Below are 19229 nucleotides of genomic sequence, written 5' to 3'. Positions count from 1 at the left end.
CAGTAAAGTGCTCTGGTAAAACGCGATTAATAAAAAAAAAATTTTTTAAAGGTTTTGAATTTTATAAAACCTTTTGGGAGAAGCACGTGAGTATTGATGTTCATAATTCGTTTCTTTTTCGTTTCGTTTCTTTTTGTGTTTTTAAGGATAAGGTGTGTTGGTGTTTGTTTTATTTTGTATGTGTTCCATTCGTGTTCATTCTTGTTTGTTTGTCTACAAGTAAGCAGTGCAAGCAGTGCTTGGAAATCTGTGGTTTGGTTATTTTCCTGTTGTTGTCATTCGTTATCATTTTTAGTCGTGTAAAATTAGTTAAATATATGTAATAAATATTAGTACAAAATGAAATGCAAATTCAAATTTCTCAAAATCAAATGAGCAACGCGAATAGGTGCATTTTAAATTCTTCTCCTCCACACACATAAAAAAAAAAAATAAAATAATAATTATAAAATAAATCATTCATACAGCGAAAATGAAGACAGCGAATAAATGGAAAATTAAACATAGGCTAAATAATTCTCAGGCAAAGAATATAAATCAGTTGAAAACAAAATGAGTTCATATGTGGGGGTATACATATTCATATAGTAAATATATATATATATAAAAAGATCATTAAAGTTATGGGGGGAGGGGGTTTAGGAGGAATACGCTTGTAAATTGGTATTGGTGCTGTAGTAGTGGTAGTACTCTCCATAAATTAATACAAATTAAATACAGTTTTGTGGCCTTTAAATAATTACAAATACTATACGCAACTAATCCATAATAGTAATGTGTCATTGATTTGTGCCGCGGCGCTACAGAGAGGTAGGCAGGACTCTCCAATCAATTGAAAAGATACAAAAAATTATTGAATTCTTTAGAAGGTAATTTATAATGTAAATGGAATCTCATAATAGTAAGTTGTAGTATAGTATGTAAATGTCTTTTTCTTTTACAAAAGTATCGTATAAATCAATGAGAACAAAACAGAAAGTGTGTTGCTTATTAAATGTTCTTGTTATAGTTCGGTATTGTATTTCGTGTTTAATCGAGACAGCCCCCCCCCCCCCCTGCGGTATTTATCGCGGGTTTATCGATCGGGATACTGTCAATCTATTCCTGCCTTACCCGCTCTACCGTTTTCCCTTCCATTCATCATAAAATCAGTTGAATGAACGGTAAAACTCAATAAGAAACAAGCTGCTCTCCCAAGAGAGCAAGGCGCTTACAAGGCGGGAAGGTGGGCGGGGCGGCTGTCTGTTGGTGCGTTTAGAGAGCGAGATATGACGACTGAATGCTGGATGAGTGATGAGATGAACGAATGGTTTGAACCGAGATGAGACGCCGCTTCTTTTGTCGTTCGAAAAGTAATGAATTCATGAAATCCTTTAACAATATAGGGCATTTTTATTTAAGGCTAAACGCTGAACTGAAAACAACTGAACTGAATTAAAAACGCTGAACTGCCAAATAAAATAATAAATAAACAACAATAGAGTCTGCGAGCGGGTGTATATCTCTGTGTATGTGTGTGTGTGTGTGTGTAACCTCATCCGCAGCAGCCCCTAGCTTCAGTTCAGTTTCGCAACGTTTTCTTCTGGAATTCGACCAAAGCATAGATAGTAGAGTCTTTGCCTTATCGGATCACATTTTAATCGGGCAGATAGGATAGGGCGGGGCGTTGATTCATGGGGGGGCGGCCAGTGTGTGATGAAAACGAATTCTAAAATTTTGCGGATGATAGTTTGTAATATGGGGGATATATGTGAACCGTGAGGGTGGTGGGATGCTTATGGCTAGTTGGTGTTCTAGCGCTGGCTGTTTGGACTGTATTTACAAGAAAGCATCTCTTCTTTGGCCAACTTAATGCGATACTCGGCCATCATGTCACGGCACTGGGTGGCAATGTCCATCAGTTGGGCAAACATCAATTCGCCGCGCTTACAATAGTCCTCTTGATCATAGTTCACATAGTTTGTTTGCGTATATAGGGTCTTCGACTCATTCAGGAAGGTCTCCAGTGTGGCGTTCACCGATCTATGGAATTCGACAACCATTTCTTCAGTTTGCTGTAGATCTTCGATGGCCTCATGCTGCGTGATCAGCTCCTGTGACATTTCGTGTTCCTGCAAATGCGTAAAGACGGGTTAAAGACGGTGTTGCAAATTTCGTTTACTTTGGTGTGCTAGCAAAATCTAGCAAAATGACCAACAACAATTCACAAAAATATATCTCCTATCAACTGTATGTCGGGGGGAAAGCTGATCGATCGACGTACATATGTACGAGTATATTCAGTTTAGATCCTCGACAGGCTCTTCTTCCGCGATGTGGGGCAAGCGACAAGCATAATCGAACAGTAAACCCTCGAAGCCACTGTCGCTCAGAGTATACATTATTCCAGTCTTGTTGCGCACCAGCTGGGGCATTTCGCCAAATTTCCTGATCAGTTCTTCATGAACGCGAGGTATCATCTCGGCCAGCTCAATGACATCCGGTTCGTCCTTGGGGCGAAGTGGCTTCTTGTCCGCCGGAATATCCGTCTTCTTCTGGCTTCTGACAGCCTTAGCGTATGGCGATTTATGCTTTTCGAGGTGGAAGCCCAACTTTTTGACCGTATTGGCCACTGGCGACTTTTCCACCGAATGCACTGCCCGGGCCGGAATCGGGATTCTCGTTTCCACGTGTGCGTACATTTTGTATCTTCGTGTCGGGTCTAGCTTCGGACTGGACTTGGGTCTGTTAGGGTCTGCCTCCGAGTTGTCAGTAGGCGGCGGCGGCTTCTTCGAGATGCTCCCCGTTGTGGTCTTGCTGCGCGAGAACATTGCTTGTTTTGTTGTACAAAGGTATGTTTCGAAACCAAATTTCGTGCCACTAGCTTCAATGTATAGTACAGATGTCTGAAGCTAAACTCAAAGGCTACCTAAATGTGGGAAAATTCAAAATATGTTCATATGCCTGTGTCGGGAGAAGCCTCGAGATGTGATATAAGATTTTTGTCAGCTTTTCAATGGTATTTGTCCCCGATTGGTGCCGTTGCACTGCAAAACCATTTACCACAAAAACCAAGAAGAATGTGCAAATGCTAAGAGCACGCTGGAATACACTCTAGAATTGATCTACTCATAGAGGTACTTAAAAAACACTACTACTCTTTCAGTGAACATCAGATTTCAGGGGTATTTATGCATCTAGAGTCATCCAGTATCTTCCACGAAGCGGGAATAGTGGGTGGGTATAAATTTGGTTTGTAAATACTCACGCTCAGCGAACTCAAAAGTGCCAGATCCGTGTTGCCGGCATTACCGTTTCCGTTCTTGTTGTTGTTGTTATTGTTATTATGAATGCCGGCGGAAATTGGGACGTTCCGTTGATTGTGTGAACGGATGTCTGGCTTGCGCACCGGATTGTTTTCCTGCTCCTCCTCGTCGTCGTCGTCCATGATTTCAACGACATTGCCGTCCATGGGATCATTGCCATCGCCACATGGGCCCATCTCCTGGACATTGGGGGCCACCAGCTCCTTGACCCGATCCGCGTAGCGCAGCGTGTTGAGCGTATGCTCACAGGAATTGTTGCACGGCGATATCATGGCTATCATGCAAGTCTTGCTCTTCTCTCCAATGAACGAGTCGCGCAGCACCTGCGTGAGCTTCGAGACACGGAACGGCAGGTGGGCCGACTGTTTACCCAATGCCCGGATGCACTCCTTGAGTGCCAGCAGAGACTTATTAATCTCGGCCCCCTCCATGCGTGTCTGGCGATCGGCCGACGAGGTGTCCACACCCCGCTCATTGCCCGCCAGATCAATGAACGAAAATTTACCATGGATCTTTGTCGTGCCCATCGGACGCAGGACAATCTGGAAGACGGCATGCGATCGCGACGAGTTCGCATTGGCCGAGGTCTGGCCCGAGGTGCGCGCCGCATTGCCCTGCTGGATGATCTTTAGCACCTCCTCGACGCTGTCCACAACCTTTTCGGTGAGGCCAACCACCTGCACCTGCTGGTTGCCGTCCTCCAGCACGCGCAGCTTCTGCTTATCGGCCAGCAGATCGAAGACCTGTTCGAACAGATTAGCAGCAGATTAGCAATCGGGGCTCAGGAAGGGGGGTATTTGTTACGAGTCGAGTCTTGTCTTACCTTGCCACTGTAAATCTCAAAGAACGAGGCCGAGACGACTAGATTCATGGTGCGATAGCGCGGTGTATTGAGGGTCGCGAACACATCCTTGGCGGCCATGGCATAGATGCCGTTCTTGCAGTCCTGTATTTTACCCGTAAACTCGCCGCCCATGGTATGGGTCTTGCCGGATCCTGTCTGGCCATAGGCAAAGCATGTCGCCATTCCGCCCTCGAAAATAGTCTTCACCAGGGGCTTGGCTGTGTATCTGAGAAGGATTACAGAGAATCAGAGCATGAATATCATGAATATGTATCAGACGGGGACGGGGATATAGGGTAAGGGAAAAGGAAATGACTCTAATTAAAGGCATTATCCACCGATCTACTAAAAATGATTCACAATCAATTGAACAGTCAGAGTGTTATCGGCGCTATCTGATTGTTGCATTTTTTGGTTTATAAGAAATTTGATTCCATTTCTACCGAAATACTAGTATGCCTCATCAGTGGGAAGGAGAGCTTAACGTTTCACCGTTTCACGTAGCGTCGTCTGGCGTTACGTGACGCATCCGCAACGGCGTCAGCCATTGACTCATGCGCCGGTAAGAAAAGAGCGAGAGAGCGATAGGGAAAGGGAAAGGGGGAGAAGAGAGCTGCGTAAATTCAATTCAAGCCCCGCTATGACAAAAGGTAAACAATTTTTAATGGACGGGTAATGGCGGTTACTTTTCAAAAGAGGCGCTAAGTACAATTTAGAGAGTCGAAAACTGAACGTAAATCAAATCAAATCAAGCGGCATACCATGCCCCATGAATGAATGGAACGCCTATTGAGTGGCCGCCATGGGCACTGGCACTGGCAGTGGCAGTGGCAAGTAGCAAGTAGCAGAGGGAGATAGCGAGAGGCTTGTGTGAAATTAGTCATAAGCTTCAAATCATTGGGAAACAACAAAACAGCAACAACAAAAAACCAAACAAAACTTTGCTATTTCGGGAGCGACGGCTTTCGGCTGCCTCTCTATGTGTATGTGTGCGTGCGTGTGTGTGGGTTTGTTTGCTTGTGTGCATTCGAATGAGTCGCTCTGCTAGAGATGGCCCCCAAACCATTGTCGTGTCTGCTAGAGATGGCCCACAACAGCTGTTGGAAAAAACCAATTGGAAATTTATATTTTTGGAATTGCGGCCGTTTTTGTTCGCCTTTTCTTTTATATGCTGCAAGCGTTGCCTCCTCCGTCGACTGACAATTAAAAGATATACCCTCTGGCAACCGACGAACACTGTGTTACATGCACACGACAATTGTGAGAGAGGTTGAGGACAGATAGATGGGGGGATGGGGATGCATACATATATGGTAATGCCTAAAAATCGAGTTTACTACTGTTTCCAATACTCACTTGTACACCATGGCATTGTCACACATTTCGTTGAAAGCATAGTCGAAACGAAATTTGTGATGTTCAAGGAACTTGGTGAGATCGACCTTGGTCCGCGGCTCATGGACAATCATCAAGTCCTTGCGGGGCACCGATATGACATCGACCTCTTTGCGATTCACCTCCTTTCGGCTTGGTGGACGCTTGCGCACACAGACGGTGATCTGGTGATCGTCAACCGCCTGACCGTCAAGCAGTGGTATGAACTCCAGTGTGTTCTGATAATCGCGTATCATATTCGCCAGCTCCCAGTTGGGGTTGCCAGGGTCCTGATTCTGGAGGGCTTTCTGCTCCTCCTTAAGTTCAGCCTGGCGTGCCCGACGCTTCTCGCGGTTCTCCTTTAGACGCTCCACTTCCTTAAGGGCATGCGAACGACGCGCAACTCCTGCGACCCCACCACCGCCACCAATGCTGCTCTGTGTACTATTGTTAACCACTGCATTGTTTGTGGATTGGCTGGATTGCCCGCCAGCGCCCAGTTGGGCGGACGCTGTGATAGACGCCGTCGCACTGCGCGTCTGCTGCTGTCTACCCGTGACCTGTGTGAACCGTGGCCGCTGCAGCCCCGAAATGGTCGCTGCAGTGGTGCCGCCCGTAGTGGCATTCGAGTTCACATTGCCCGAGCTGATGGTCGGGTGCGTCTCGTGTATCTTGTTCAGTTGATTGCTGGCCATGGTCAGTCGGCTGGTGAGGTTGCCGGAGATATTAGACTGTGTGGGATTACGGGCCAGATTCACCGGGGCAGTGGCCTGCTTCTTTGGCTCTGGGGCCGCGTGCTGCTCAACAGCCTCCTGCGTCAGTTCGGGATTCAGTGTGAGTATGGCCTCTAGTTCCACCTCCTTGCCTTTGGTTTCACCACGCTCGTACCACTCGACTGTTAGGCACTTGCCGGACGCATTGATCACGGCCACAACGGCCGCATGAACGCGTCCATCAGTGCGTTTGATTTTAACGCTCTGTCCAATTGAAATCATATCCATTTGGATCTTTTTACTCTGCTCCACAAATGGCTATCACTTGGTGTAAAAATATACCCAATATCACTTTTTGCCTATCTATCGAGAGTTCGCCTGGTCAGGTCAGGGCAGCTCAGCTCAGCTCAGCGCTGCGATTCCGCTTGCGAATCCAATAGTTGTGGCCACAGTTTTCCCACTGTAGCGGATGTTCCAAAATATTCTGCTTTAAAAAGAAATAGGAGGCGTTTGAATTATATTTTTAATATTGATACTCTATCAAGTTGCTTGTCAATCAATTAATTTCCGATTTACACCGATAGGGTCAACAGACAGCAGACTCAGTGATAGATTTTAGATCAAATTTTGTTGCTTCGAATAAGTTTTTTTAATGCTTCTGCTTCTTCTATGTCGAGGTCGCCGACAGCGTCTGTTTCGGTGTGCCTATGGGTGTGCGTGTTTCCATTCATACATGTATACTTGGTTGATTGTTGTGTGCGTGTGTGTGAGTTTGTGTTCACAGAAAAATTCAAATGCCAACTGTCGCTTTGGTCGCGTCTGGCAACGAATAACAAAGTGAGCACACATGGAAATGCAAATGGAAAAAGGGAGGAAGGCAGAATGGCCACACTGCTCGCCTATGCGGCACATAGCGACACATTGCACACACATCTGCATATGCGGCACCAAGTCTGCCAAAAATGAGAAGAAACGAACAGCGGTTGCAAGGCAACTAATCAATGCTTTGCGGTGTTAATTATATGCAAGCGCAGCATACAATCGCACCGCGTTACGTTATCGTTTTACGTCATACATTGTCTCCCACACAAACGGCTAACACACACAAACACACGCACACACATGCATCCGACAGACGGAGTCGCGGAAATGTAATTGAATTTTTTGCAATCTACCGTCTACGCTCACCTTGTTTCTGGTCCGAAACACTTTTATTTCCCTAAATCGCCTATTTGATTTTGTATTACCAATCACAATAAAATAAATAGTAAATTAAACTGCGTTCACACAATTTTTACAAAATCGACCAGATGTCAACAACGAGAGTTTTATAGTTTCACAGTTTCTTCGCCATTGTTTTTCGCCACACTGTCATGACGATGGCGCGGCTGCATTGACTCAGAAATATACCGAAATATGCCGTAAATATACCGATGAAATATCAATTGTTTTCTTAATAAAAACGTAACAAAACAGTGCTTTCATTTCCTTATTATTCAAATTAGTGGCAGTTTAACTATTGGACAAATCAATTTAATTCCTAAAGCTTTTATTGCCAATTCTGGGCAATAAAATACGCACAGCTATTTCCAATAGAGAAATCCGAAATTATTTCATACTTTGCAGCACTGGAGTTGTCAGCTGTTTTCCTATAACTTTGTTGGAAAAATATAAGGTGTCATATAAGCAAGAAATAAATTTAATTGAGCCAACAGATGAGTTTCAAGACCATCCAATAATCAGGAAATGTCAAAAAAAAAAGTTTAAAATTGTAAAATTAAACAGTCTGGTATGTTTTGGTATTTCTTGCGGTATTTACATCATATGCCCACACTGACAACACTGTAACTGTTTCTCTGTGTGTGATGAGTGAGTGTGTGTGTGTGCGTGCATGTTTGTGGTGGTTGCAATAGATTTGTTTGTGCGTAGAAAGGAAAGCGTAAATTGTTGCAACGAAAATTGGACATAGACACCATAGAAGCGTTTGCAAGCTCCCAAAGAACATTCGGTAAGCAACCCCCCCTCTTCTATCCGGCAATCCAATAACGATCCGCCTGGTGTGCAGCCCACGACCCCACGCATCAGCATGGACATCATGGACATACAGGCTGTCGAATCCAAGCTGAGTGACGTCACAGTGACACCAATACCACGCTCGCAAGTGCAAAACTTTTACAACTACCAGCAGCAGCGTGAACAGCGCGAGCAGCAGCCCCAAATCCAAATATCTGCCATCCATCATTCGCGTGGCAACTCAAGCAATAGCGGCTCGGCCGGCAGCTCTGGCAACAACAGCATGGGCGGCATGGGTGCCACGGACTACTCGACCAGCAGCGGTAGCGGCAACGCCAATAGCAATAAGCGCGACCGTTCCGCCGATTACAGCACATCCAGCAAACAGAATTCGGCGGCAGCCAATGCAGCTGCGGCAGCCGCCGTTGCCGCCTTGCAATATTCACCGCAGTTCCTGCAGGCGCAACTGGCTATGCTGCAACAACAATCCAACACTACGGCCACGCCGGCAGCTGCTGCTGCAGCGGCCCTCTCACTCGCGAATATTGCGGCAGCCACCAACGGGGCACGCAACTCCGGCAACAGCAATGGTAATAATCAGGGTCTGAATCTAACGCAGTCACAGCTTAAGTACCCGCCCCCGTCCACATCGCCGGTGGTGGTGACCACCCAGACATCAGCAAACATAACCACACCCCTCACATCCACAGCCAACCTGCCGACGGTGGGCAGCCTGAGCACCGGCAATGGCCTGACCAAATACGCCCAGCTATTGGCCGTCATCGAGGAGATGGGCCGCGACATAAGGCCCACATACACAGGTTCGCGCAGCTCCACTGAGCGGCTGAAGCGCGGCATTGTCCATGCCCGCATTTTGGTGCGTGAATGCCTGATGGAGACGGAACGGGCGGCGCGTCAATGAGAAGAGGAGTGCAGTGGCGAATTGACGCCACAGCTCCTGTCGCCGGGGGGTATCTAGGATAAGTTTAAAGCAAATTGGGTTTGCCTTTTGTTTAATTGATCGATGTGTATGTATGTATATCTCAGTCGAATAATCCAAAATGAACGTGAAGCATTTTGTGTACACGTAGTCCTTTCACTTGTAGGGCTTTCCGTTTTGCTTTATATTTTCCATATAAATGGCAATTTGTGCCACTGGACCATAGTTAAAGAATGTTTAGACTAGCTCAGGTTATATATACAGTAAATAGAATACTGAATCTATGTATATGGCAGATTATTGAACGGAATCGAACCAGCACACACACCACACCGAAGGCAGATCCACACAGATCGAGGCAACGAGTTCTGTTCTTTGGTTTATGTTTTGATGGATACAGAATGTATGCGAATCAGATGAATCCGTGTCGTGTTTGCCAGTTATTCGTATAACGAGGAGATCGTAATTATTACACTGCCCCCCGGGGTCTCCGATATAGTGTGAAATTTAAGCTGATTCCCCCTTATTTTAGAGAACTATACAATGATATATGATGTATATACAATACAAAAGAACAAACAATACAAGAGATATATATATATATGTATATATATATATATATTTAGAAAAGATATACACATATATACTTGTTATGCCTAAAACACAAGTGCGCAATGCGATCAAGATTAAGTGGAAGAAAAACCCTACAAATTTAGTGGCAATTGACACACTCTTATTTATATGTATGTATGTACTTATATACCTAGGATCCATTTGAGATATATATATACTATGAGCGTATATTGACATAAGTTCAAGCATGTATACCAAACCGAATAAATGAATCATTTTTTGGTCTTTGTAAGCGATTGGACGACCCCGCATTTATTGTAATTAACATTGCAATTTGGGACAACATTTGGGATACGGTTTCGTTGCGTCGCTAACCAGCTTGCACCGCTTCGGACCGGCCACCAGAGGGCAACTAAACACACACACACACATGAGAGAGTGGGTTGGAGATCCTTTTTGTGATATATACTTACGCCTTTCCCACCATCAGTTTGGCATCCTGACAGGTGTACTGCATGCATTGGTCAGCAGGCTGGTACGATTGACCCCTTAACAACTTGAGACCACGGAATTCACAACCCAAATCCACTGCCAAGAACTAAGATCATACAGGATTCGGGATAGGATATTTTCCGTACTCACCGGTCTGTACCAGCTGCGAGTGGGTGCCCAGGAACACGAGGCATAGCACAAAATCAAGCCACTTCATTATTCTCCTTGAACTGATCCGACCGTCGATCAACGACATGCAATATACAGTTCTGCTCTAGCTAAAAGAGTAGATAGAGTAGATTATATTCCCCCAGTATATTGGTCAAGGGTCAATGGGTGTATCAAACTGATTTCATGCCATAATAATATATTTCAAAGATTTAGGCTCACTTAAGAAACAAAGTAAATACGTAAGCACGTCAATCGACTACGTGTGACTGGGACACTCTAGCTGCGGACAGCATTCGGGGAACTGTACCGCATAGTTACCGGACGAAAGTCGGCATCCAGGAAGCGGAAAAGGTTGCGGCTCACAGCTGTAGATGGAGCAAATCGAACGTTAGCTGTGTGTAAAACATGAATGATGAAGGCCAGACAGCCAGCATTGCACTTACTGTTTTATCATCAGTAGGTAATCATCGGCACAGAGGACCTTGACACAGTAGTCCTTATGATTCACCGGCAGAACTTCGCCATTGAGCGGAACCGCCAGATCCAGCTCCTCGTAGTAGCAATGCTCGGCCAGTGTGGGGTGTTGTGTGTGTCCCCGATACTGGGTGCTGAACCCATTGCCATTGACCAACGACAGCTGGAGCAGGATGAGCACGGAGACGGTCGGCAATAGCAGCACATTCATGGTTTCGTTGCTCTGATTTTTGGCTGTCCAACAGCCGATCGGCCGCTTATAAGGGCAGCTACATCGGACAGGGCTCTGTTATCAGCTCTGGGGGCTTATACATATATATATGGATGTAGTACTTTGCAATCATATAAGGTTTCCTATTGCCGTTGTCGATTGATTTATTTAAGGTTTGTCTTGCTCTTGAAGCGATGCGGCTGCAGGAAGTGCATAACAATATCAAAATCAATGTACAAAAATGAAAAGGAAATTAAGGCGTTTTTAATGAGTGGCCGGCCAATCAATTAATTGGTAGGGAGCACTTGCTGGAATGGAAGAAATAATACAAAAATGTAAACAAAACAAAGTGTATTTATCGACCGTATTGTTAGTCTATCGATCTCTTATGTCATCGAAAGCAGTTCCTAAACGGTGCATTTGCAGCGTTGTTGTTGGAAAAGCTATAGTTGTATGCAATAGACGCTCTCCTCCTGCGGTCTCGCTCTCTCGGTATCTTCACTCGATTACTGTTAATTAATGCAAATGCAGGGTAAGCCGTAAATCCCATTTAATTTACATAAATATATGCATTACATGTGGGGATAGGCGAAATTCAAGTAATCAAAGTCCCATACGTATTTTGATACCCTTGGAGAGAGGATATTATAATGTAAACATTCTTCATGGGATTGCAGTGTGTACATACAAACATACATACATAACGTATGTTTGTATATCGAGTATCAAAAACTTCGACTATCGAGGCTAGGCCTTTTTTTCTTGTATTGTATTTTGTCGAGCATTGTACTTATTTCGTATGTTTGGATCATTTTTAGCGGCGCAGCAACCTTGCCACAGTTTCTCGAACCGTGTCACTTAACTGTCATGGATGTATCGTGCCCCGTTCCCCTCGCTCTGCAGCAGCAGCACGACACCAAGCAAAGCGATTCAACGGAACCGTACTGCCCCGCGCACTCTCGCTTTCAGGGCCTGGGGCTGGCTTAATTAATTTAAACTAGAGCTAGAGCGGAGGACGCCTTAAGTCGTCGGATAAACAAAAGCCACAGCGCTACAGATGCTATCTACACACACACACACACACAGAGAGAGAGAGGCGAAGATACACAGACAGTATACAATGTTTAATATTAATTTTATATAAAAGCAACAACAATTAATTTTAATTGACTCAGTCGCACGGACAGCGCACAAGAGCCCAGGTCGGGAATTCTTTTGATTTCTTTTGTTTCGCTTTTCGCTTACTACAAACACTGATGATGCCAGCCGGAGGAGGACTCCGCTGCCATACTTTGCTCCTGCTCCTAACCATTTGTGGCGTGGCCTGGGGCGATGTGACGTACCGCGGCAATGCCGTGCATCCAGGTTAGACTCCAATCAGGGTACCCAGACAGCCCCTAGTGCCACTCCCACCCATTCAACATTCAACTATCCCCCCCGCAGATTATCCTGGGCAGTGCTATTACGAAGAACTGAATCAAGCGATACCCAAAAAGCAGTCCTACAAGCCGATCAACCGCGAGGGCTACTGCCAATCCATCTACTGTCGGCCGGACTATGTCCTCGAAATTGGATAGTAAGTATTCAAAAGAATATACTTATGTATGTACATATATTTAAGCATCGTTTTTTTTTTTTGTTTGTCAGTTGCGGCCGCCATAACCTGGTGCCCAACGAAAGGTGTAAAATTGCCAGCGATATGCGGCGCACATTCCCCGACTGCTGTCCCAAGCTGATCTGCCAGGAGCAGGAGCCGGAGAGCAACTACATCTAGGCCGGATCTGGATGAGCGCCCGTTGAACTGAAGGTTGTGTGCTCCAGCAATGGATCGTATTTAGTAGTATTATTAATCATGTGTTATGCTTTCCATACAAGGTACGCTACACGTATCTAAGGGAATAAAATTCGATTTACGCCTGTTAAAAGGTTGAGAGTTTTAAATTGTACAATAGTCTCTATAATAATGGCGTTGCACAATCTGAACAATTACACAATTAGCAAGCCTGGCATGGGGTCTGATCTCGTCTCGTCGCTTCTGAATTGCTCTGCTCGCAGTCTGCCTCCCACTGGGGACCAATCATCATCGTACGATGATGATCGTAGAGCCGCTGGGAATATGCAAATGACAGTTTCTGCTTCAACACACATAAAGAACCCAACGAAAGTGCAAACTATAAATAGGAAACTGGTTGCCTCGCCATCGTTTCAGTCTCGCTTCCACATTCCCAAGATGCGTACCAGCGCCGTTTCGATATTTTTTGGCTCCTCCGCCGTGCTGCTGCTAGTGATGCTACTCCCGTCCACCGTAGAAGCGGGTGAGAGCCAGTGAAACTATTATTCTCGTCTCCAATCCAATCCGATGTGTTGTGTATCCCCCATTTAGCCAGCGAACCGGTGTGCACATATCGCAACTCCGAGGATGAGACCATTTTCCTCAAGTATCTGCCGCTCCTGAAGCGCGGCCAGGACTATGTGGACTTTGGTCAGGATGGCAAATGCCTGAAGCGTGCCATCTGTACGGACACCTTCAAGATACTCGTGGAGGAGTAAGTGCTTGGCTTCAGCCAAGTACTATACGTAGTACTATAATACTCTTGGTTTCTTTCAGCTGCGTCCAGCACAAGATCACCTGTGCCAATAAGGATCGCTTCACGGGCGTCTTTCCAGCCTGTTGTCTCAAGTGTCCGTAGATCTAGAGGAGCACAAAGTATCTATGATTATTTTCTTGGCCTTCTTCTAATTCTAAAAATACCAATACTCACCACAAACATATCCTAAAGAATCGAATATTTAATGAATAAACTGCAATGAAACGATAGAGGATATCTCAATATAAACCCCCGACCCAAAAACCTAACTGTCGCTGTGTGACAGCCCGATATAAGAAATTAAATCTCGAATTCATAGCCAGTGGTGCGCCTATAATAATCTTCCAATTGTTCGCTGCACTCGTTCTCAGCTTCGTTGAGGCTTGGCTGCCCTTACAATATTCTTCATCTACGTATTAGAGTCCTCAATGAACGGGAAACCGAAGCGTTTCGGTTATTTAGAATCAGCGATTCAGCTTTCTGATAACTTCCGTCATAGCTCTCGTCATTTTTACCGTGTTAGATCCGAAGAGTTCGGTTCCACTTTGCTTTTTCCTGATAAAGAGAACGAGAAAGCAGATTAAAAAGGATTTCTCCATAATATAGGACGAATCACTTCAGAAACCTGCATTCGAAATTGGCCGATATTAGTCCCCGCAGTGCTCCGATTCGGCTTCAAGTGGTTCAGGGTGTTTCGAATCCGACTGAAGGCAGGACTCGGTAATGATCGAACGCATTCAAAGGGTATGCGTATGAGTACTGTGGATTCATGCTTCAACTCTTGAACTGAATCTCATAGGCTTTTTATTGTAAACTTAGTCTAAAACATTGTCTTGTTGACCCTTGGTGGACGATTAATGCCACGTTTCCTGGGGGACCGGTATTACAGCTTGTGTCCTGTGCAAATATTCAACTCTCTCTTGCACAGTACTCTAGGGACGTGTTAGCCCTGCTGGATATAGATATATAGCAAATAAGAGAGCGGTTACGTTTAATAAAAATAAAAATTCCGCTTGAATTGTGGCGTTGCTCTTCCTTTATTTACTCATCTTTTTCCATACAATACCAAAACGTTTGTTTTTCAACTTTTTCTTTTTGTTTGTTTGTTGTTTGAAGGTTTTTTGTGTTTTATTTTTCATAGTTTCTTAGATTAATAACATTTGGAGAGGATTAAGCTGGCGACTCTGGCTCTCTTCTCTCTTTCATTTCGACTCAGTTCTTTTCCCAGCGCCTACGCCGACATCTACGGTCTACGGTCTACTACTACTACTACAACTACGGCGTTGCTCTGCTCTCTCGCTCGTTTCCATGCGGATGCGGGTGCGCCTCTCGCCTTTCTTCCTTCTCTATTCTCTTAGTTTCTTTCTGTTTGTCCGTCATTTACATTGATATAGAAGACGACTATACCTTGAATGTTTTTTGTTTTGTTTGGGCTGTTGTTTTCGAAATGATATTATTAGATAGTATTATAGCATTGGAGTGGTGGTAGTAGTAGTGGTACACAGACAGACACACAAAATCAAAAAATTCGTATTTCTTTATTTTTGTTGACAACTTCTTTTTTATGCTTCGTGTTTTCTTCTGTTTTTGTGTGCTTTCAGTTACTAGCTCCAGGGCAAAACAATATTTAATCATTATAAAAAAAAAAGTGTTCACTTATTTTTATGGAGCGACTAATTGGAAAACGGGAAGGGACAGTGTAGCTGGTGGTGTTGCGAAGACTGCACGGCTTTTGTGCTCCACGAAAAAAGGTGCGTCTCCAACCGATTGGCGGCTGTGCTGCTGCTGTTGTGTTGTGTCTGTTGGAGGTGCTGCTGTTGGAGGTGCTGCTGTTGGAGGTGCTGCTGTTGGAGGTGTTGCTGTTGGAGGTGCTGCTGCTGATCCTGTGTTCTGGATCCTGGTTGAGTTGGTGTTATTGTTTCGTTGCCGCTGCTGCCAAAACTGTTGTGGATGCATCACTGGGTAGAGGAGCCGCTGGTTACGTTTTTCCTGGCACTCCAGCCGTCTTTTGTGTGTTGTGTGTAGGCTGTGTGTGTGTGATAGTGGTTGTGGTTGTTGCTGCGGTTGGTATGTGTTTATTTTGTGTGTGTGTGTGTAGGCCGGCCGTCTCTCAGTTAACTATTTTAAATACGCTTCTCGCTTAAAGATCCTCATCCTCATCGGGCAAGGCGGTCGCCTGGGCCTCCTGCAAGTCACGCTCGATCTGCAGCTGCCAGTCCTTGTCCATTTTCACCTCTGGCGGCAGCAGTGCCGGCATGGCAACGAACTCTAGGTTGGGATCACCAACCAATTTGCGTGCCAGCCAGAGGAATGGTTTTTCGAAATTGTAGTTTGACTTGGCCGAAATGTCGTAATACTGTGTGGAGCAGAAGAACAAGGATAAGGCCATGAATAAGTGACAACGAAGAGAGGGTCAGGTCAGCGCTCGGCTCTGGTTACTCACCTGGAGGTTCTTTTTACGATGAAAGACAATGCTTTTGGCCTTGACTTTGCGGTCCTTGATGTCCACCTTGTTGCCGCAGAGAACTATTGGAATGTTCTCGCAGACACGCACCAAATCTCTGTGCCAGTTGGGTACATTCTTGTATGTAACTCGGGAGGTCACATCGAACATAACAACGGCGCACTGTCCTTGAATATAGTACCCATCACGCAGACCGCCGAATTTCTCTTGTCCGGCTGTATCCCAGACGTTGAAACGGATGGCACCACGATTGGTGTGGAAGATCAAAGGATGGACTTCCACGCCCAATGTGGCCACATACTTCTTTTCGAACTCGCCAGTCATATGGCGTTTGACGAACGTGGTCTTGCCAGTACCGCCATCTCCAACCAGCACGCACTTAAAAGTTGGTATATCTTGACCTTCTTGAGCCATTTCGTATGTTGCTCTTTTAACGCTTCAAGTGAATAACGCTGAATAAGTTTTCCACGCAATTCGAGCGGCGATAGCTGTAAGCGGTAGTAGGAAAGATATTATAACACCTCTTTCAAATCTGTTTATTCCTTTAATTATTATTATTTGGCATTTGGTAGTTTGTTTCTTTGGAAGCGGACTGGAGTGGAGTTGTGTTCGTAGTTTGCCGAGCGCGCCGCGACTGATTGCCAGGGTCCTGATGTGGGTTCGAGCAAAATATGACGCAGTGGCAGCGGATGCGAGCAAAGCCCGCCAAGGACAGCAAACAGCTGTTGCTAAGCCAGCACACGAGTGTGTGTGCGAGAGGGAGCCCGATAGATTGCAGCAGCAGGGCACATATTCCTTAGAGCAGAGGGAGAGACAGAAAGAGAACGAGATACTGCAGGCAGCTGCTGCTGCTGCTATCCCTGAGAGAGGGCAGGCAGGTATACACCACCGAATAACTGTTGTAAGACAAAAATTCCATTACGCACAAAGAACAAAAACACACATACACGCAACGCAGGCCCGTATGCCCAAATACGGAAGAAAATATTTGGCAAATTGAAATCCTACTTACACATGAACAAACACGCACACACACGTAAAAACATATGCATGCATATGTAGATTTGTATTTCGCAAATAAATGCAAGACTGGACACACATACTCACTGCCAATTCAAAACAAGAAGTCATCGCTGAAAATGCTCTAATCCCACCAACAAAATAAGAAAACAAAAATTGTTTTCAAAAAGCTACAAACTTGAATTTTACATTTCCATTAGTGTAGCATGCTGCATGCTGCATATACCTCTTCCTCCACCGTCCACTCTCTCACAAACATGCACCAAGCACAGCCATGGACGCAAAGAAAGCGCGCCAAAATGCAGGCCGGCAGAAAAAAATTTATTGAAATAATGCCACTCTGGTTTCCACAAGCGTTTCGATTGCTATTGCGACGACTATTCCACTGAAAAATACAAACCACGGACGCGCATTTGATATGTTCACAATAAAAAAAAAATCGACGAAATAACAAATGCTAGCGCACACACCCGAACAGACTCGCACACAGACGAACGGGCCGGCCAGACGCCGCCGCTGTCGACGCTCTTGCTGCCGACACATGCGCCAGCTTCGGTCTCAAATATGACGCAAATTTCAAATTTTTTTTGCAAATCATGTTTAACCTCACAAAATCTTGGGTGCGATAAATAGCAGTTGCCAATGCGGCGGAATGAAAAAAGTGCTCTTTATGCTAGCCCATCCAAATGAGACTATATGCCGCTTAGTGGTGTACCTTTCCACTGACCAGGTCCGACCCGGACGCACATGCACACACATTTTGGTGCCAACACGCGGCTCTAAAGGCGGCTCCACGTCGCCTGACGCCGGACCAGCGGAGCACCCAAAATGAGCAAAGGGATAGGGGAAGAAGAACGACGAGGAAAAAACGCTAAGCTAGGCAACAAAAAGCCGGTGCGCTGCCATTTGCAAGAACTATTTTACGAAATAAATGGCTAATCACACCGAAATACCGAAAAAAAAACCGACGCGCCGCCATCACCAGACTTGCAGCCAGCCGGCCGTGCGCCTCAGTTCTTTTTCACAAGCTTGTTGCGTAAAGAAAAAAAATGCAAGCTTAAATTTTCTACTTACATGTTTATTTCGGTTTGATACTTTTTATCACCAGCAAAAAAATTTCACCGCACGCACGCACCGTTCTCCCACTCTACTAGTGTGACCGCCGATTTATTTATAAAATATGCCGTCTGAAGCTCAGAAATAAAATTAAATATACCAACAATAATTGATTAATATACCGACATACTATACAAATATACCGTCATTCCAATTTCGACGTTAAAAAATACCGAAAATATACCGTAAACGGTCACCCTGGTGCTCACGTTAAACCACTTAAGCCCCGCTTTATTTCAACAGATGAACAACTTGAGCTAAGCAGAGGAAAAAATTTCTGTTTGTACGTTCTTCCTGTTCCTTCTTCCTTCCTGTTCTGCCTATCGACAATAAGTACCACAAACTTCGCTCGGGGCAGAGTGTGACCAGATGTGCACTGCAATGTGCTTGGTTACAAATAAAGTCAGTTAAAAATTCAAATTTTGTATGAAAGCGAGCAGGAACTATTATTTTGCATGCTGTGTCGCCTGGAGGATGACAATGCACAGAGAAATCTCCGCCAAATCTCAACCTTTTCAAAAATGTCGGAAAAGGTGGATAATGGTGGTTTTGCACACTGGCGCTTCGATAGTCTTATGACAACGACGGTCAAACATCAGGTGTCGCTTTTTATAATTACATACAAATGTAGTTAATATGTAGCAAGTGTGTAGTTAGAATGCAGTTACTATGAACAAATGAATTGTTGTTTATGTTAAAGCCTTATTTTATAATCAATCAACTAAAAAGGAGTACTTAAAATTAGCCAGTCTTTCAGGAAACTGATTTATCAATCATAAGAAATTATGAGCGCACAGCTGAGAATCCTAGCTAGCGAGTAATATTCAGCCGAATATAAGAAACGTGGAATATGGTGGAACTTGAATACAAATAAATCGTCAGTATAAGACGATATATTTGGAAATTTGTCGATATGTGTTTTATCGATACG

General features: G+C 44.8%; 7 protein-coding genes across 9 annotated transcripts; 3 read left to right on the top strand and 4 right to left on the bottom strand.

Moving 5' to 3' along the window:
- Nucleotides 1–134: 134 nt before the first annotated feature.
- Nucleotides 135–7687, bottom strand: Klp10A (kinesin-like protein 10A). Of its 2 annotated transcripts, none has more exons than XM_015186084.2 (5): nucleotides 7425–7687; nucleotides 5506–6723; nucleotides 4129–4375; nucleotides 3248–4048; nucleotides 135–2111 (listed from the first exon to the last, which is right to left on the bottom strand). In XM_015186084.2, the coding sequence occupies exons 2-5, from the start codon at nucleotides 6522–6524 to the stop codon at nucleotides 1794–1796; spliced, it is 2385 nt and encodes a 794-aa protein (XP_015041570.1). In that variant the 5' UTR covers nucleotides 6525–6723; nucleotides 7425–7687; the 3' UTR covers nucleotides 135–1793. The 2 variants fall into 2 exon arrangements, with proteins under 2 accessions (XP_015041570.1, XP_002134021.1); XM_002133985.3 differs by having other exon boundaries at nucleotides 5506–6720.
- Nucleotides 7688–7952: 265 nt separating this feature from the next.
- Nucleotides 7953–10054, top strand: CDK2AP1 (CDK2-associated protein 1). 2 transcript variants are annotated; one of them, XM_033383556.1, is made up of 3 exons: nucleotides 7953–8244; nucleotides 8302–8839; nucleotides 8960–10054. In XM_033383556.1, the coding sequence occupies exons 2-3, from the start codon at nucleotides 8323–8325 to the stop codon at nucleotides 9169–9171; spliced, it is 729 nt and encodes a 242-aa protein (XP_033239447.1). In that variant the 5' UTR covers nucleotides 7953–8244; nucleotides 8302–8322; the 3' UTR covers nucleotides 9172–10054. The 2 variants fall into 2 exon arrangements, with proteins under 2 accessions (XP_033239447.1, XP_001354689.3); XM_001354653.3 differs by having other exon boundaries at nucleotides 7958–8244; nucleotides 8302–9333.
- On the bottom strand, nucleotides 10038–10532 carry ssp7 (short spindle 7). The gene is made up of 3 exons (XM_002133986.3): nucleotides 10405–10532; nucleotides 10236–10350; nucleotides 10038–10174 (listed from the first exon to the last, which is right to left on the bottom strand). The coding sequence occupies exons 1-3, from the start codon at nucleotides 10508–10510 to the stop codon at nucleotides 10084–10086; spliced, it is 312 nt and encodes a 103-aa protein (XP_002134022.3). The 5' UTR covers nucleotides 10511–10532; the 3' UTR covers nucleotides 10038–10083.
- A 68-nt stretch (nucleotides 10533–10600) lies between these two features.
- LOC4815167 (uncharacterized) lies at nucleotides 10601–11482 on the bottom strand. Its single transcript, XM_001354654.4, has 2 exons — nucleotides 10869–11482; nucleotides 10601–10790 (listed from the first exon to the last, which is right to left on the bottom strand). The coding sequence occupies exons 1-2, from the start codon at nucleotides 11108–11110 to the stop codon at nucleotides 10682–10684; spliced, it is 351 nt and encodes a 116-aa protein (XP_001354690.2). The 5' UTR covers nucleotides 11111–11482; the 3' UTR covers nucleotides 10601–10681.
- Nucleotides 11483–11494: 12 nt separating this feature from the next.
- Nucleotides 11495–13035, top strand: LOC4814727 (uncharacterized). Its single transcript, XM_001354655.4, has 4 exons — nucleotides 11495–11642; nucleotides 11929–12475; nucleotides 12554–12686; nucleotides 12758–13035. Exons 2-4 carry the CDS (start codon nucleotides 12367–12369, stop codon nucleotides 12882–12884), a joined length of 369 nt encoding a protein of 122 aa, XP_001354691.3. The 5' UTR covers nucleotides 11495–11642; nucleotides 11929–12366; the 3' UTR covers nucleotides 12885–13035.
- Nucleotides 13036–13193: 158 nt separating this feature from the next.
- On the top strand, nucleotides 13194–13928 carry LOC4815102 (uncharacterized). Its single transcript, XM_001354656.4, has 3 exons — nucleotides 13194–13425; nucleotides 13494–13656; nucleotides 13719–13928. The coding sequence occupies exons 1-3, from the start codon at nucleotides 13227–13229 to the stop codon at nucleotides 13798–13800; spliced, it is 444 nt and encodes a 147-aa protein (XP_001354692.4). The 5' UTR covers nucleotides 13194–13226; the 3' UTR covers nucleotides 13801–13928.
- A 788-nt stretch (nucleotides 13929–14716) lies between these two features.
- Ran (RAN, member RAS oncogene family) lies at nucleotides 14717–18398 on the bottom strand. The gene is made up of 3 exons (XM_001354657.4): nucleotides 18257–18398; nucleotides 16142–16650; nucleotides 14717–16054 (listed from the first exon to the last, which is right to left on the bottom strand). The coding sequence occupies exons 2-3, from the start codon at nucleotides 16574–16576 to the stop codon at nucleotides 15839–15841; spliced, it is 651 nt and encodes a 216-aa protein (XP_001354693.1). The 5' UTR covers nucleotides 16577–16650; nucleotides 18257–18398; the 3' UTR covers nucleotides 14717–15838.
- Between the last annotated feature and the right edge of the window lie 831 nt (nucleotides 18399–19229).

This window comes from Drosophila pseudoobscura, chromosome X, assembly GCF_009870125.1.
Source record: "Drosophila pseudoobscura strain MV-25-SWS-2005 chromosome X, UCI_Dpse_MV25, whole genome shotgun sequence".
Taxonomy (NCBI): Eukaryota; Metazoa; Arthropoda; class Insecta; order Diptera; family Drosophilidae; genus Drosophila; species Drosophila pseudoobscura.
Note: the sequence above shows the minus strand (reverse complement) of the source record. Positions and strands in the feature narration are given on the sequence as shown.